The sequence below is a fragment of the Engystomops pustulosus genome, chromosome 1 (genome assembly GCF_040894005.1).
Source record: "Engystomops pustulosus chromosome 1, aEngPut4.maternal, whole genome shotgun sequence".
NCBI lineage: Eukaryota > Metazoa > Chordata > Amphibia > Anura > Leptodactylidae > Engystomops > Engystomops pustulosus.
Window position 1 is genome coordinate 119,003,595 of NC_092411.1, and position 19,192 is coordinate 119,022,786.

A 19,192-nucleotide genomic window follows, 5' to 3' on the forward strand; every position below is an offset into this window, starting at 1 on the left:
ACCAGGAGATTTTGATATTGTTTTCTCGTGACACATTGCACTTCATGCTATTTGAAATATTTGGGAGCTGTGTTTTGGTGAAAATTCAAAAAATTCTCTTTTCGAAATTTAAAATTTTCTACTTTAACAACATCAAAATAACGTGATATCTAACATGTACCGAATGTTTGCTTTATGATGGAATGTTTTTTTAAGGGGCCCCTGATTTTTGTAGAATGTTATGAGACTTAGAACTTAGAATTAGGTGCGATTTTTCACATTTTCATAAAAACCCAAAACCATTCTTTTGAGGGAGCGGCTTAGCTTTTAAGTCACTTTGAGAGGTATAAATGATAGTAAAACCCCATAAATTACCCTATAATTTACTAAACCTCTCAACATATGTAAAACAACTTTTATGAAGTTTCTTAACCTTTTAATAGTTTCACTGGGGTTAAAAGAAAATCACTTGCAATTTTGAAATTGAAAATTTTTTCGGCTACATGAAGGTATATATTTTTTTTTAATACACATTCTCAGTGGATAACATATCAATATTCTCAAAAACATTTGATACCCAAATTCTTCCAAGTATAACAATACCCAATATGTGGTGGTAACCTGCTGTATGGGAACACACAATGGCATTGAAAAGATGGAGCACCCATTTTTTCACTTTTTAAAGGCTATGCAGTCTGTATTTTTTTTTACATTTGGCAATAGGCTTAGTTTCTGCGAGATAAGATGAACTTTACAAATACTTCATTTTAGTGGGTCTTTAGCTTATTTATGAGATTTTATTATTTCTTGAATGTATGGAGAAAAAGAAAATCATCAATTCTGGGTTCAGATTTTCTGGTACGTTCACTGAAGCATAAAAATAATATGTTATCTTTATTCTATGTATCACTATGATTAGAGTCATATCTCACATAGTTTTTATATATATATATATATATATATATATTTTTACAGGAGAAAAACTAATATAGAAAAAATCTTTTCAGATCACAGCCCACATGGAGATCTGGGATACCTGGTCACGGCGACTTGGTCACACAGTGGCCCACATTTGTTAAAGTGTTTGCACCAGTTTTCTATATGACTTTGCACTAAAAAGAAAGTGCAAACTGCTTACACATGTATTTAAGAAGTGTCTGACAGTTTTGTGTCGCAGCTGCACTATGTCCTACAAGACCGAAAAGATGTGCACCAAAATGGGCATGCCACAATTCTGTCTGCGCCACAATTCTACAGCATGAACTAAGTGCACCAGAAAAAATTGGTGCATTCTGCCGAAGCAGTGCCAGGGGGCACCAGACTCATGAAGAACATGACCCATTTCATGAATCTGACGCACACTGCACCATCTACAGGCAAACTGCACATAGTGCAGCTTGTACTATTTCTAATAAATATGGGCCAGTGTCTCTCCGTACTGTGACAGAACCAGGCAGAATCACTGTGCTTCCTTCTTTACCTGGCTGAGTGCTTCACCCAGAATCTGGCCCGGGTGTGCTCAGAGTCTTGTGCATTAAGCCTAAGACATTGATATTTCAGGAATGTTTTATGTTTATCTTTTATTATTAAAGTTTTTTGTCATTTCTAGTGCACAAATCCATTTGCATTTATTACAGACCAAAGAAAAAATAGAAAAGCTTAAATCTCAAGCAGAAAACTTCTGTCAACGTTTAGGAAGATATCGTATGCCATTTGTTTGGATACCGATTAGCCTCCAAAGTTGTATCAATGTAATGACAGTGGAAAGAGATGTACCAGAAGCAGAAAATGGTAATGGTATGTCTACCTTTTCTTAAAATATAAAATTATTTAGTTTCTTATGATAAATTTAATACATTGGGGCACATTTTTGAAGGTCTTTGCGCCAGTTTTCTGTCGGACTTTGCACATTCTTTTAGGTGCAAACTGCTTGCACAGGTATTTAAGAAGTGTCCGCACCACATTTATGTCGCATGCGACCCTTTTATGGCGTGGCTGCACTATTCTTCATGCAACACAAATTTCTGCACCGAAATGGTTGTTCCTGTGATCAGTCGGACTGTGTACCGCATTTCTCAAAGTTCGACAGAAATGTGTCACACGCGGCACAGCAAATGTTAAAGGTGCACCAAAAAAAGTGGTGCACTCTGTTGGAGCAGCGCAGCAGGCACCAGATTCATGAAGAACGTGCGCCAAAAATCATGAATCTGGTGCACTCTGCACCATATAGAGGTAAACTGCACAGTTTGCAATGTTCTTAATAAATGTGCCCCATTTTTTATTTTGGAAAATCTCTCAATATATGTTTAGGTAAGTCAACAAGTGGTGACAGGAGATCATCATTGGGACCACCAAGGAGGTTTTCTGATAGAGCAAGCTCACTAGATGAAGGATCAACATCGCCATTCAAGCCCACAACACTTACACTAACCACTTTCTTTAAGCAGGTAACTATTATATATTTCTTGTATATGGCTGGATTTGTACAATCATGCTATTGTTTTTCACTTGTAAAACCTTAAATGTGCCTTCATTGACAATTACTAAACAATACTTTTTAAGTTGTTGATGGTTTATCACATCTACTTCTAAACTGCAGTGCTCTTGGATTTACTTGGTAGTCCATATTTTAAACCACAAGTAGTCTCAAGTCAGCCATGTGCTTGGAAAGGAGCTAAGCTTTAGTACCTACCCCCACACAACTGCTATACAGTGTCATTTTCTTCTGGCCCACTCCCCTGAATAGCCTGCAAACAACAAATCAGTGCTGGGTCTGGGTGTTGGACCCCCTCTGAATTAGATCCAAATCCTTATAAACAAAAGCCCCTACCTTTGAAAGTAAGTACATAAGTCAGTATATTGCAATCATAGATAGCTGATTATAGAAAGACCTGTTAAGCTATAATCAACTCTTTATCACCATTTGGTCAATAGCTTTTCCATTTTGGTGTTTCCGTCTTTTACTTCTCGGCTTCCAAAACCCATTACATTTTTATCTTTCAGTTTACAGATCCATATAAGGACTTGTTTCCTGTTGAACAGATTGTACTTCCTTGTACTCCATTAGTATGAAATGCCTTTTTTAAAGGTGTTAAATGGAAAACAATGCCTCCTTTTGCTACCTTGAAAGGCAGTCCCCTTAACACCAAGTATGAGCTACAAGAAGTCTAAAAACATGAGATATACTGGTTTGGCTTAATCGCACACCATGTTTTTAGACTTCTTGTAGGTCATACTTGGTGTTAAGGGGGCTGCATATCAAGGTAACAAAAGGAGGCATTATTTTCCATGTAACACCTTAGAAAATGTATTTGCATCTATGGCTTTAAGTCTCCAGACGCCTATAAGGCGGCCTTAATTGGCAAACTCTCCAAAAGGAGAATTCTTATCTTCTGACCTTTGTACTCTATTAAATATTCAATGCAATGTACAGGGAAGCTGAACAAAAATTCCAAATGCTGTGGAATTAACAAAAAAATACTGTTGCTCTATTTCTCACAACTTTCACTGAGCGGCCCAAATGACTCATTCCCTTTATTATTTGACTTAGTATGATTACAGAGATACATAACCTACTGTATATACTAATGTATTTGCTGAGTTTTTCAGCACAAAAATGTGCTGAAAAAACCCAACTAAGCTTACACACGAGTATATAAAAAAATAACCTTTCCTACTTATCTTCTGATGTGCTCTGCCCGCGCGCGCACTATGACATCAGCAACGGCGACACAAAGTCATAGTCTGTGCACAGGCAGAGCGAATTGACGCGTTTATGTCTGCTCTGTAACGAGTGAAGAGGAAAAGGAAAGGAAGCCACATGGAGTAAGTATGTAAGTTTATTTTTTTAAACAATGTTATTTTATTATGGGAGGGCTGCTTTGGCCATTTCTTCACTGGGGGGAGGGGGGTGCATGGGGCATTTGCTTAATGAAGAGGCTGCTGCAGGGCATTTCTTTACTATGGGGCTGCATGGGGCATTTCTTTACAGAGTGCATATGGCATTTAATTACTGGGAGGGCTGCATGGGGGTATTCTTTAGTAGGGGAAGCTGCTGGCATTTAAATACTGTGGGATGTAGCATGGTGTATTTTTTGCCGGGGAAAGCTGCATGGGGTATTTCATTGCTGGGGAGGCGCAATGGAGTATTTCATTACTAGGGTAGGTGGCAAGGGGTATTTCATTACTGGGGGAGGCTGCATGGGGCTTTTCATTACTCGGGGAGGCTGCTGGGCTTTTCATTACTGGGGGAGGCTGCTGCGCCTTTTATTACTGGGGGAGGCTGCCTGGCCTTTCATTTCTGGGGGATGCTGCTGGGCCTTTCATTTCTGGGGGAGACTGCTGGGCCTTTCATTTCTGGGGGAGGCTGCCTGGCCTTTTTATTACTGGGAGAGGCTGCCTGGCCTTTCATTACTGGGGGAGGCTGCTGGGCCTTTCATTACTGGGGGAGGTTGTTACCAATGCATTTCCCCCCCTAGGCTTATACTGCAGTCAATAAGTTTTCCCAGTATTTTGTGGTAAATTAGGTGCCTCGGCTTATACTTTGCTCAACTTATACTCGAATATATACAGGGTATATATTTTCATTATAATACTTTCATGACATTTAAATCTTTTGCTAAATAATTTTCTACAACTTTTTTGTCGTGTTTTTTTTATTTTAATGGGTGTCAAAAAGTGTCCCAGGTTTATCATGCTTTATTTTGATGGTAGATTTCACAGAGTGCATGGGGCATTTAATTACTGGGAGGGCTGCATGGGGGTATTCATTAGTAGGGGAAGCTGCTGGCATTTAAATACTGTGGGATGTAGCATGGTGTATTTTTTGCCGGGGATGGCTGCATGGGGTATTTCATTGCTGGGGGAAGCTGCATGGGATATTTAATTACTGAGGGAGGCGCAATGGAGTATTTCATTACTAGGGTAGGTGGCAAGGGGTATTTCATTACTGGGGGAGGCTGCATGGGGCTTTTCATTACTCGGGGAGGCTGCTGGGCTTTTCATTACTGGGGGAGGCTGCTGCGCCTTTTATTACTGGGGGGGGGGGGGCTGCCTGGCCTTTCATTTCTGGGGGAGGCTGCTGGGCCTTTCATTTCTGGGGGAGACTGCTGGGCCTTTCATTTCTGGGGGAGGCTGCCTGGCCTTTCATTACTGGGCGAGGCTGCCTGGCCTTTCATTACTGGGGGAGGCTGCTGGGCCTTTCATTACTGGGGGAGGCTGCTGGGCCTTTTATTGCTGGGGGAGGTTGTTACCAATGCATTTCCCCCCCTAGGCTTATTCTGCAGTCAATAAGTTTTCCCAGTATTTTGTGGTAAATTAAGTGCCTCGGCTTATACTTTGCTCAACTTATACTCGAATATATACAGGGTATATATTTTCATTATAATACCTTCATGACATTTAAATCTTTTGCTAAATAATTTTCTACAACTTTTTTGTCGTGTTTTTTTTATTTTAATGGGTGTCAAAAAGTGTCCCAGGTTTATCATGCTTTATTTTGATGGTAGATTTCCTTTAAGAGGAGTTTATCCATCTGGAGGACATGAGTACAGAGCATAACACAAAGACTTGATGCTCTTTACAGACCTGAGGAGGATGAGTACAGTGTATAACACACAGGCGCATATTTATCAAAAACAGTGCAAACTGCCTGTGAAGGGTGCAGCTTGTGCTAGATACATGAATTAATGAATCTGCTGCTCCCTGCAGAGTACAACAACTTTTTTTGGTGCACCTTTAATATAGGGCGTGCCACACAATTCTTTTGGACACTTGATAAATGTGGCGTATGATCCGATTGTGCACCAAAACGCCCCTTTTAGTGCAGAATTTTGTGTTGCGTTGGGTATTGTACAGCCACAATACAAATGTGATGTGGACACTTCTTAAATACATGTACAAGCAGTTTGCACTGAAATGAATGTACAAAGTCCTACAGAAAACTGGTGTAGGAGCTTTAATAAATCTGGGACGCAGTTGTGATCATACCTGAGGTTGAGTACATGCTCTTTCATACTCATCCATCTCATACATCCGAGAGCATAGGAAATCTACAATATAAGGGTGACAGATTATATACTCCTCAGATTATATATGCAGAGTCTGTGCATATAAACCCCAAGGCTGCGGTCACACGCTGTGCTAGCGCTGCGTTTACAAGCTCAGTGCTAGCACAAGGGGGGCGTCTCTCGGCAATGGCATTTGTTTAGCTGGAAACGCTAATGGGATGGGGCCTTGCCTCTTGCAAGGCCCCCTGCACTCGGGAACGCAGTGCTGGTGCTGCACAAGCGCAGCGTGTGACAGCACCCTTAAAAAGAAAGGGATGCAGATTACTGACTTGTCTTCTGCCCACCTATCACTGGCTTCATGCTCATTAACCCCGGACAACTTGATATGCAGTTTTTTCATCAGAAATGAAGATCCGAGTAGTTCAGTGTGTAGATTAGACGTGAACAATTCTTTTAGTTTTCTATTTTTCAGAACATTGAAACTTTGTTAATATAAATAAACATTGCTTTTTTTCTGATAACAAAGCTATTTACTCTCTGGCCTTTTGCTATCTATATCATGCACAAAACGTCTGGTCATTGCTCCATGCTTCCAGTATTCATGGAATTCCAGATACAAAAGTAACGATAATATACCATGCACATTTAAAGAAAATATTCAGGAATGAAAAGTAATGTGTATATGCATGCTAAATCTACTGCCATTATGTTTTTCCCTAGGAAGGAGACAAACTAAATGATGAAGATCTATACAAGTACTTAGCAGATTATAAGAGATCTTTGCAAAAGCGGGCAAAATGTTTACCAGGTGAGGGCAGTAGTGCTATGTGTGATTTGGTGAACTTTATACAGATTAAGGAACAATGTTACTATTGTTCATACAGATTATTTATAATGCGTCAACACAATTCTCTGTTACTGATAGCTGGAGGAAACAATGAAATGCAATTCATATATAGATACTAAAAGGTTCTAGAAAAGAGGTTGAAATAAACCAGGGGTAGGTCAATTGTACAGTAAATTGGCGCTTTGCATTATCTATTTGTTCCAGTAAAAAAGGACATTTTTACTTTCAATAGTTCTAAGACTAAGGAAAATACATTATATGTAAGTAGCAAGGTTCAAATGGTGAAAGTGTTGGCATCTGTATCTGTACATGCACTTGTATTTCATAGTTTATATGGTTGAAAAGGGAAGGGATTGCATGAGGAAGGGATTTCAGTAGACCATATACAGTCCAATCTTCAAACCAAGCTTAAACAAGTAGAAACACAAAAAAGAAAGGGTGAAAGACAACATACGTATAAAAACCTGAAAGACAAAGAGATTACTTAAGCAGAGGCCTAACTAACAGAGGTTATCCTGAAGGAGGGACCAGGGAGACCTTCACTTTCTGCCCCACAATCACTTCTACAGTTTCCTAAGGAGAATCCACCTATTTAATTTCCATGCTGTATACACCGCTTGAAATTTAGCCCTGGAATCTGCTTTTATGGGAATCATAAGTAAATAAGGATTTTGCAGCTTACAACTCATCGAAATCATCTTTTTTTGCCCCTACTGGAACTTTAATGTAAGGATCAGTGGATCCCCCTGGACCACCGCGGGAGGTGGTACTAGCCGACACCTGGGACCAGAATCTAAGTGGCACCTCCTCTTCACCAGAGCCTGCCGCAAAGCGGGTTGGACTTACTGCAGCAGGGTACCACCAGGTCGTTCCACAGGTGCGACTAGCCCGCGGTGGCAGCCGAGTTCAAGGTACCTTAAAGGAAGACAGTCTCGTGGTCGGGTCCAGGCACAGGGTCAGAGCAAACAGGGATGCAGGGTCAAGTCCAATCCGGGGTTAGTAATGGGAGGTCCAGCCAGGTGGGAATGGGAAAACAGGAACGCAGAAACACAGCAACACGGAGGAACTCTGGTAACACAGGAACACGAGGGAGCACACGGCAACACACGAGTCAGGAGTAGGAACACACGGGAATGTAGGAATACACAGGAACACCGGAATATTGCTTGGAAGCTTTCTCTTAGGCTGTGAGGCACAAAGATCTGGCAGAGCAGGAAGGGAGCTGCCGGATTATAAGGTGGAGGTTTTCAGCCAGCGCACCATACAGCGGAGCGCTGGTTTTTAAAATTTTCAGCAGCCGGCGCACGCGCCCTAGAAGGACAGATGAGTCCGGCAGAGTGGCTACAGCGGGGGCAAACAGAGGACCACGGGTGCGCCCGCGATCCGAGACAGGAATCGCAGGAGCACCCGTGACATTTAAGTATTTGTTCTGTTATTTTTATTTTGCAAACGTTAGTTCCCTTTGTTACAAAAAGAATTAAATAAAACGCAGTATTCCAAAAACTCTTTACATTTGGGCATAATCACATGATACCTTAAATCTCATTGATTGTCTTGTACCTCATATAAATGTCAGCAGTGTGGTTATTCAGAGTACCTATTATTATTTATTAGGCTATGTACTGCCCAAGACTATGTAAATATGTAAAAGGACTCCAATCACTCTCAGTTAATGTACTAATGCATGCATACAAATACAGTTGCAACATGAACTTCTTGAAATAGGAATATGCTGCTGTTTTATATTTTTATGCAAATAAATTCCTATATTTCTTGGTATATAATAGGACATATAAGTATATCTCTCTGATCTTTTTGGTTTCCTAAGGTTTGCTGAAGCTTGAAATCTCCCCAGTGTATGATGGGTTGAGTGGATGTCTTACTCCTGAGCTGCTGCCAGTTAAGCCATTTCCTGAAGGTCGTGCACGTCTCAATAAGGAAATCCTTGAGTTTCCTACAAAAGAAGTTTATGTTCCTCACACCATTTACAGGTAGGATGCAGATTCTGTTGCAATACTTTTACCATTTGGGGTTAAAACAGATGGAATAGTAATTTGTGATCTATGTAACAGTTGTACAGTAAGATTTTTGATCCTTGGGGGAAAAAAAAAATTCCCTGTGTACACAGACATCTTTACTCAAAGTAGGAATGCTACACATGTTTTATAAAGGGCCTGTATGCTTTCTATTTATCAGAATGACTTCAGAGAATATTTTTTTATAGGAAAACGTGCAAGATTTAACATTAAAGAGGGAAAAATATGAATGCTATGTGAATACTATAGTGGTCTAAAAGCTGGTGACAGTCCCTTTAAAGTTAAAGGGGTTGTCCGAGTTTTGATAAAAAAATATATGTGGCCGGGAGCGGGCTGACTAAAACAATAAAGCTGTACTTTCCTCCCGGTGCCCTGCCGTATCCAGCGCTGCTGTCGCTCCGGTCCGGGCGCCATGTAAACAAACATGGCCGCCGGAGCAGCGCTGCATTCAGCTTCCGGCCGGACACGACAACCTTCCGGCCCCCATACACAATGCTGTGTATAGGGACGGATAGCCGTACCCGGCCACGGCCGGCCGGAAGCTGAATGCAGCGCTGCTCCGGAGGCCATGTTTGTTTACTTGGCGCCCGGACCAGAGCGACAGCAGCGCTGGATACGGGAGGGCACCGGAAGGTAAGTACAGCTTTATTATTTTAGTCAGCCCGCTCCCGGCCACATATATATATATTTTTTTTTAAACTCGGACAACCCCTTTAACCTTTCACCAGGAATGTCATTTTTAGCTGGTGTCAAGCCTATGCTATGCTTATTTTAATGCCTTTGTCACCATTCTTTTTTTTTCATATTAAAGTTTATTAAAGATTTTTACAGGTCAAAAATGAAACTTAAGACAATAAAAGAATAAGAAGGTTATTCCAGCAGGCATATGTATTATAAAATGTTAAGTTGCACCCAAGATAGCATCCAGGATAATTGCTACAATCATTACATGGTGGCAACAACATTGTAGAAAACATGGCGTAAGCATATTCCTAAGGGAAGGCAATATGTAGAGACAAGATGAAAGACTGGTGGGGAAAGAGGAAAGGAGGTCTCCCTTCTTTTCCTGCTTAAAGAGAACCCGTCATGCAAAATAAACCCCCTAAACTAAATATATTTTCATAAACTGCCATTAGAGAGCATTGCCTCTATCCCTTCATTGTCCCTCTACATGCCTGTAATCCTAAGCAATGAGGTCCTAAAGCTGTATGCAAATGACCTGTGAAATGTCCAATGAAGCATTAGCATATTCAAGCTGTCCACTCTATTCATGAGTGGGAGGCACAGCCACACCCCCAGTGCTTGACTGACAGCCTGTATAATGATGTGAGGCTGTATAATGATGTGCTTCCTGGTGCTGGTGGCCACGCCCCCCTGCAGCCTGTGTGTGTTTAGGAGAGATACAGCAGCTCCAGGCAGCCATGTTACAGCAGAACATGTCAGATTCATGTGTAGCTGATGTCTGTGTCTCTCACCTGTATATTAGGAGGATGCAGCATGTCAGCAGATGGAGCACACACACTAGCCATGCTTTACTATACATTACACACAGACATGAGCAGGGGGAGGAGAGGGGAGGGGTAACAGGGGTGACATCACTGCCTCTGACCATGTGACCAGCCTCATTTACATGATAAAAAATAGATGATTTTACAATGAATAATGTATGAAATGACTAGATAAAGGCTGGGATGGGATCCTTGTGAGCTGCTCCAACGGGTAGAGGTGACAGGACTAGTGACACAGACCTGATGACAGGTGTCCTTTAATGCTCATGACAAGAAGAGGGGGAATGAGCTGCATGAGTGTGGAGGAGAGGAGACTGACACCGGCACACAGGCTGCAGCTGCCCCCTCGGCGAAGCCTCACCACACCCTGCTGGCAGTGAGCTAGGTTACTTAAATTAAACTATTATAAAGTACTGAAATGCTTCAGAATGATAAAAAAGGCATTTTAAAATCTGCATAGCATAGACTATTGAAATGTGACACCAGTTAAAAATGACATTCCTGGTGACAGGTTACCTTTAAGCTGGTGAAAATACTCTATGATGTTCACAGGCCGGAATAGGGAACTTATACTGGTGTCATCCTGAGACCATCCCCTTTACTAGGCAAATGAGTGGATTGTACAATATAGAAGTGCTCTCTTTGCCAGAGTACAGACATCAATCGAGTGTGTCTTATAATACAGCATTGAAGGCCATACAGAGCGTGTTTTTTGTATTTTATCAAATAGATACATTATTTTTTAACTAAGCAACAATAAAATGTGTCAGTTAGTGACCAATTGGGTTAGGTGTTTAGAAATCTCTATATACTCTTCTGTAAAACAGATACAAAGAGATTGTGCACAATATGCATAGAAGAGATACTGTAGCTCGAAAACATCCAGTTGTTCTAGAATCTAAAGTAAATTGAAGAGAGCAAGATATATTAGATATTATGTTTTATTTACATACATGTAACAAAAAAAGGGAAAAACACATGATGCATATCACAAATTGCTAAAATAATAAAGTATTGCATAATGAAACAAACAAACAAGATGTTTTTAAAGCAATAGAATAAATAAAGTACAAAACTGAAGATATTTAAGACATTAAATAGGAATTGACCAATCCTGCCAGATAGAAAAATCAAAGCAAGATTCTGCATTTATTAGGGCATCCATAATAAAATTATCCAAAAGAGGGAAGAGAGTCACATTTTAATATATCTTGCTTTCCATATCAATATAGCATCAATATAGCATTATTGTGTAGTCAGCACCTTTATGATGTGATTTGTATTTAGCACCCTACAGCAGAGTTCATCTCTGTCTCTTTTTTTTTATTGTGGAATATATCTCTCTTCAATACCCTTTCGTACAATTTGGATATGAGTTCTTTGTACAGTAGGCATCTTTGTACTATTGAGTGCACATCATTTCAAAGTCAACATTAACATTTTTGAATACTGCTGATGGTTCAGCACTTGATCCTTGGTATGAAAAGTGATTGTGGCAACATCTATCAACAATTGGCATGTTCTACACATGGTTCTTTTGTAGGTTAATAGGGCTTAGATCACACTAGCCCTAGATTGAGTAAATGAAATGAGCATATTTAGGTACACAATGTGAGCTATAGTAGAAATTACTGATGTGTAATATGTATATGGTTTAGAATTCTTTTCTTTTCACTTGGGCAAGTCCTGTTAGGTTATAGATGTAAGTATGTTAATCAGAAAGACATTATATTCCAAATAACACATTGGGGCAGATTTATCAAGCAGTCTGAAAGTCAGAATATTTCCAGTTGCCCATGGCAACCAATCACAGCTCAGCTTTCTTTTCACCAGTGCTCATGAATATTTTAAAGGGGAGCTGTGATTGGTTGCCATGGGCAATTGGAAATATTCTGACTTTCAGACAGCTTGATAAATCTGCCCCATTATGTGGCTCTACAGTTACAAAGCAACATGTCAAATGGAGTATTAAAAAACTTAATCTGGTAAAATGAATAGTTATGCAAGAATATTTCTGATTTATTGCCAAAGTGACATATACCTTTGACATAAGGCTTCTACCCTAAATACCCCAACACCTATATGGACTCATATGTAAGCACAGGAACCTTCTGGGCTTAGATCACTTCAATTAATGACCACATATATTGCCCCTAAGCCTGTGTGCACTTTTACATTAGAGGCAATGTTAGGAACATCCCTTCCTATGTCCATCAAAATAGCCGGAGAAAACAATGCAGCGAAGTGCTTATTTTTGGTCATTGATGGACATGATGATAGATACCCAAACAATGGTCTCCAGTTAAGTCAGTGGATTAAATGATGGGTGAAGACCTGTAGTTAGTTGTGTTGTTCTGTTCCCATGACAGAGCATAACCATGCATATTTACAACACGTATTTGCACAGAACCTTAGTGGAAAAAAAACAAGGTTGAGCCTGCATAATCTCTTTTGGAGGAGCAGTGACTGGGCTATTCAGGCTTAGCCATGATTAGGTCACTTCACCGGCTCCTTTGCAGCTTTGTGCATGTGCATTATCTTTGGTTTCAGTGCCGCGCATGCCCATATTGTCATTCCTGTCGGAACTAAGTCCGGAGCTAGTGCGCGTGTGCAGAACTCCAAAGGAGCCGGTGGAGTAACCGGAACGTAACTAGAAAGAACAGGAATAAAAATAATAATTTATTTATTAATAAAGCGCACACAGAGCTTTCCAGGAGAGAAAGCAGAGGCTACTGGGGCATGGAGTAGCGTTTGCTCCCACAGCTCGAAGAGGCTTCTCCACACTCCAGTGCTGAAAAGTAGCATATTAGTTAGGTGTAGATAAGGTTAGAAAGTGTTATAGGATTAGGGAAAGATCTTTCAGGGCTTAGAATGTTACAAGAAATGATTATAGTATCAGAGAAAATACTTTAGAATGTTACTAGGAACCTACCATCAGATCTACCTTAATAGGTAGGTTTCCTTTAATAGCATCTGTATGCTCACTAATGTAAATTATATAGTGTTTTACATTTGCTATCAACAAGCAAAGATCTTGAAATCTGTGAGCAGCTGACCTAAAGAATGTTAGAAGTTGGGTAACTCATCATTTAACAAAAATAATGTAAATATTATTGTAATCTAATTATTAAGTATAATTATATTTAGAAATATCTTTTGTAAGGAAGAGGGCTAGATATGAAATGCGTTCTCCAGACTGAGGTCACAATACTGTAAATATTTCCTGGCTGGAGAGCATTAATCTATGTGTACCAAAAGTCTCCCTTTTTAGTATTGTTTATTGTTACTTGACGCTGTGCTTTGTCTGCACGGCAGTGATCTGCTGAATGGGAACTAAATGTATCCAGGAGGAAGATGAAAAGTGCATGCAGCTCTGTGAACTTCGCCCTACTTGGCAGCCCCACTATTATTCCACATCTATACACACCATTTGTTTTCTGCTTAAAGTGGATTTATGTTGAAACTGTAGTAAAGGATTACAGTCACTGGAGCAAAAATCTGTGACATAAAAACCAGTAATAGATACAAAACTTACTACATTTTTTAAAATCTTGCACAATAAATACTTTGTACAATTTTTTTGAAATTACGGATTCTGTATTCTGAGGTTTTGTTGCTCGTGTTATATTATCCCATTGATTATAGATGACATAGAAAATCTGTACAGCTGATTTCAACTACATTTCATACATATTGTGTATTGTGTTCAGCCATTGAGTATGTAAACAGAGCCATAGATGAGCTTCACACTGGTGTATTCAGTTCATGAAAAACCATATTTTGGCCACTTTTCCCAGACTGCTCATGTTGCATGACACCTGGATTGTCACAGCCATACTTGCAATATCTCTTATGATTCAATAGTTATCAAGACAGATAAGTTGCAACAACTGGAAATATTTCCCATGAGCCACAGATATTTGATGTTTTCATTACGCTTCATGGCCACCTTCCAATTGAAAAACATGCCCTTGATCCAAAATGGTGTTTTTTCAAGATGGTGCCCTCTCACCCATTACTAGCTGGGGTGTTCAGATATATCGTTTTCCCTTTTAATTCGTATATAAAAGGGTTCCACTGGCTTTTGACCCACCCTTTATAATACTGTGAGTCACTGCCTCCATGCCTGACTACAGCCCTGTACTGAGAGCATGATCATAGAATAAACCAGTTGTTCTGTATGGAGACAGGATTTCAATACAGGCGGTTCCTTAGTTAAGAACACCTGACTTGCAGATGACCCCCAGTTACAAACGGACCTCTGGATGTTCGTAATTTACTGTACTTTAGTCCCAGGCTACAGTAATCAGCTGCAACAGTTATCTAAGGTGTTTGCAATTATCTTAATTGTTAATCCTGGTTCTTATGACACTTATGACATTTTAAAACCGAATTGTCACAAAAACAAACACATAAGTTCTGGTTGGGGTTACAATGATAAAATAAATAGTTCTGATTTACATACCAATTCAACTTAAGAACAAGCCTACAGAACCTATCTTGTACGTAACCCAGGGACTGCCTGTACATCATAGGTGATTATGATGCTGTAATTCCAAGTACCAGAATTATGTTCAGTCTGGGAAATCTGGCCAAAATTCATTATACATTTCACAAACTGTATACACCTGAGTGAATGTGGTCTAGCCAAAACACTAACCAAATTACATTCATGTAAAGAAGCCCAAGACCATTTTCAGATCACTGTTATAAGGCTCTTCTTACCGTAGGACTGCAGTACCTGCATCTGCACACAAGGATTGCTTCATGTAGCACCATGAGGGAGACCAAGTTCCTGATCCAGACTGTAAATGTGGGTGCAATACACCACTTTCTGGAATCCCTTAGAACGTGTTAGCTTGAGTTTATGTATAGTCCATGTTAACTCTCTATAAATCTTTCTTAACCAGAAAAGAGTGACTCCAACCATAGGTGAAAAAAAGTGAATGTATTCACCTATGCATTATAGAATTTTTATCAGTTTCATACCATATTTCTCAGGCTTGGGTATTTGCTTACTGCACGAGTGAATTAATTTACTAATTTCATGGTTGGAATGCTGATTTTTTTTGTAGTTTATATAAAAGCTTCTTTGGCTAGTCTCCTGTGATAGCACCTGCTTTTTCACCAGACCCCTATTACAAGTTAGTCTGACCAAAACACTTATAGTACAGAAAGGCTTGTGCCCATATTATTCAGTGCAACCTTGTTCCCATTCCTTTTCCAACCTCGCAGCTACCAGGAGGACCGGTGTTGCACCATGCGTCATTACAGATGAATGGAATGTGCTATTTTTAGATTAGAAAAGACTCACTAGTAATTCATGGTCTATTCCACTACTAAGGAAGAATAAAGCATGCAGACAACAATGAATGGTTATCTGGTTAGAATACAGCACCGGAATTGGGCAGCCTTGTAAATTCGAAGCAGGAGGTTCCAAAGAAATGAATTATTATGTAGCATAGTTCTTCATTAAGTTAAGTCACTAGTACTGTGAACCATGAAAGGCAGTGCTTTCTCTTTATGTCTTCTTTCTTTCATTCTGACCTGTAATGGAGAAAATACAGGAATCGTTCCATGTATAAAAAAATAACTTTTATGTGCAAAACACATACGTTAGTATCTATATTGTCATCTCTCCATATGTTTATACTTGTTTAATGCAGCTTTAGAATAAAAACTGTAGCAACACTGTTTATTTATGAAGAGCACTTACTGTAGTAGGTAAGTCCATCGCATATATATGTCTCTCACAGTTGACTGTTCTCTGGAGCACCTAGGTTGCGTCTTTTTTTGGACTTTGTCTTCCTTGAGTTTGCCTGTGCGATAATAATAAACCATCAATTAGTGAAACTGGAGGTGTTGCAAACTTGGCCGCGAGATAGGGACACTACGTCATAATTCACTATGATGCAAGGACTCCCATTCACTAAGCTATCCTTAACATCTGACCAGCATGAGGGTCTTTTTCCGTAGGCTGTTCAAGTACATGTACAAGTGGCCTAGTGCTGAATTTCCCAGAATAACAATCCTGGTGCTGTCCTGGATAAAGAATGACTGGCAAGGCAGGACAGCTATGCCCAGAACCATGCATTACATCTCTATAATTAACATTACTTCTTGTTTCTTTGACATTTATTTCTATGGGATACGGAGTTATTATGCCAGCTTTTTGTGTCTTCACATTAACTAGAGACTAGAAAGGAAAAATCAATCAGAATTTTTTTCTCTCAAGAGATAATACTGAAGGGTAAATAACAGTGAGGGTGCTATTTGACCCCAATCCTCAAAAACTGAAGAGTTTGCTGAAAAAAATTAGTCATGGATTTTTGTGATCTGTCACTTAAAAAGGTCATAAACAAACGATAGATGAGGGTACAACCCCACCAATGCCAGGACGTAGAGGCTTCAAATCTCCATTGCTGAATGCAGTTTTAGTGTCCAGTTTTTATGGGAATTACACAAAAAAAGCATCCTGTTTTGATTGACAGGTCATACAATCTCTCACTCAAGAATTTATACTTAGCAAACACATAAATGCAACAAAACTTTTCAGGTGCAGTAACAATAAGAACTGTTTTGCCAGTGACTGAACTAATAAAATGATTTGATATCAACATGGGGTGATACTTGGGGTGATAATCAAATTCTAATTCCAAAAAGCAAAATCTTCAAATTCTAAAAAGCTAAATCATGCATAGGTTTTTCAATAGCATTGGAAGTAATTCAGAAATGCCAAGATGCATCCTGTGTAAATCCTGCAGACCACTCAGCCTTGGCCACGTCTAATGTCTTTCCTGATGCATACCATTAGTATGCCCTGCAATAGAATTTCTGTTTATTTGTGTACATTAAAGATTATTACAGGCATTTTAAACTAAGGGTATCCTTTCCAGTAATCTTGTAATACTGTACAGTAAGAGCTAAGGAAATGTGATGAAGTCACCAGTAAATACAGTCATTTCCACATTTCACAATTACCTTCTTTTGTAATCTCTGAATCTTAGCTTCCTGGGAATTGATTTTGGCTTGGTGACTGTCCACTGTTGCTTGAAGGGAAAGTATTTGCATGTTTTGCCTTTCAATAGATGCCTGGTAAAAAGAAGTAGTGATTAAATGTATTGCTATAAATGTATACCTATAATCCAGTAGTGAATGCAGACATTCGATTAGTATACACATGCATACTGTAATTGATATGTTACACACTGATACAACATGTAATATTTTATACATTTATGTAGGCATCATTTGTTCTACTGCTCTCTATACCAGGGTTAAGTTAATACATTGATCATACTGTAGATAGCCTTTAGAAGGACTCACCAGTATTTCAGGTATGTGGACACAATACTGCCATGATAATTGACAAGCCATCATTGAAACTCACCAAAATATCTGATGTGTTGAGAACAGATTCCCTCTCATTCCTTTTTTCCAGGACAGATTGGATCTTGCTTTCTAAAGGTTTGATCTTGTTGTCCAAAGAGGCTTCTTCTTCCTTTAGCTTGACTAGTTCTTCAGAAATATCTGCAAGCATTTCATACAACTTAGCATTATCTTCAAAGTTTCTTGTTTTTTGGTCCAGTTCTTCTCCAAGTTTAGTCGCTTGATTGACTTGCCCAGACAGTTTTGCCAGGGATGTATTGAAATGATTCAATTGCTGGAAAATACTTTTGATCTGATGCTTTGTATGGTTGAATTCCCTTTTTAATCCTGACCCAATCTGGAGAAGACCTTCAGAAAGTAGCCTGATTTCATCTTGAGGGTATAAGCCCAATTCTGCACGGGCACCCTGAGCTGGTGGTGCTATAAAGCACAATGAGAAAAACAGAGAGATTGTGCTAGCACCTCTCATTGTGTACATCTGCAAAATTATGGATCACTAAAGAAGAAACGTGCGTTATCGTTCTGGTCCTTCTACTCCTCAGGCAGGAGATTTTATTCTATGAGCAGACAGCAAGACAGGCAGAATCAGTGTTCTCCAAATTCCACAGATTAACGCTTTGCTAGCTGATGGCAGCTGTCCTGACTGTAGCTAAAAAACCATCTGTCACAGTGACACTTCACTAAGAACGAATGTACCATACATCTGAGAGAAGGAAACAAAAAAGTATAGCAACACATTTCACAGTTTAGTAGTTTGCTTAAATACAGTACACAAGCAAATTTTTTTAGGAAACATGCAATCTTGGAATCTTCCGTCTTAGTACTTTCATTTATTTTCCCTCTTCTTTTCTAAAATAGTCTAGAGGAGTTTCTGTATTGTGGCACATAGCAAGTTAAAATCTTAGCCCATTTGCAACACCATCTCATTAAATTCAAGACCTCACGTAATGGACAGGATGCATTTCTCATTTTGCAGTTTACTCTTACAGTGTAGGTTATTTTCTGTTGATTTTGAACATTTATAGTTAACAAACATGACCAATGTATTTGTAAAGAATGTTACCGCTGGCTATTATATGTTTTAGATTATGTATATGTATTATATACACAGCTCCATTTCCTTTAACCACATGTGTGCCTTTCACTAGTCTTTCCCAAATGGTGGTTGTGGAGCTTCTTCAGCTTATAGCAACAATAGGTACAGTAACACTGGGGTCACTGGGGATGTATAACTAGTGCTGGCAATATGTCAGAAAACTTGTGACTTATTTATATCTTAGACAGACTTCAATTTTTAACAGTTATTGCTGTTCAGCACCATCTGTTGTATGTGAAAGTGAGCTACAAAAGTTTATGGACCACTGCCTTAAACTATTGCACAGGTTGGGTCTCAGCTGCTACAGACCCACAATACAGCACAGTATA

General features: G+C 39.4%; 2 protein-coding genes across 4 annotated transcripts in view; one reads left to right on the forward strand and one right to left on the reverse strand.

The window, feature by feature from the left end:
- DOCK8 (dedicator of cytokinesis 8) overlaps positions 1 to 19,192 on the forward strand; it is a 120,552-nt gene that overhangs the window by 38,432 nt on the left and 62,928 nt on the right. For 2 of the 3 annotated variants that reach the window (XM_072151519.1, XM_072151539.1), the window contains 4 exons: positions 1,617 to 1,776; positions 2,290 to 2,426; positions 6,708 to 6,795; positions 8,663 to 8,825. In XM_072151519.1, the coding sequence (XP_072007620.1) occupies positions 1,617 to 1,776; positions 2,290 to 2,426; positions 6,708 to 6,795; positions 8,663 to 8,825 (548 nt within the window). The remainder of the gene's footprint in view (positions 1 to 1,616; positions 1,777 to 2,289; positions 2,427 to 6,707; positions 6,796 to 8,662; positions 8,826 to 19,192) is intronic. The other variant, XM_072151529.1, reaches the window with a different exon arrangement.
- Positions 11,304 to 18,375, reverse strand: LOC140132573 (uncharacterized). The gene is made up of 4 exons (XM_072151507.1): positions 17,769 to 18,375; positions 17,360 to 17,470; positions 16,095 to 16,197; positions 11,304 to 15,925 (listed from the first exon to the last, which is right to left on the reverse strand). The coding sequence occupies exons 1-3, from the start codon at positions 18,243 to 18,245 to the stop codon at positions 16,129 to 16,131; spliced, it is 657 nt and encodes a 218-aa protein (XP_072007608.1). The 5' UTR covers positions 18,246 to 18,375; the 3' UTR covers positions 11,304 to 15,925; positions 16,095 to 16,128.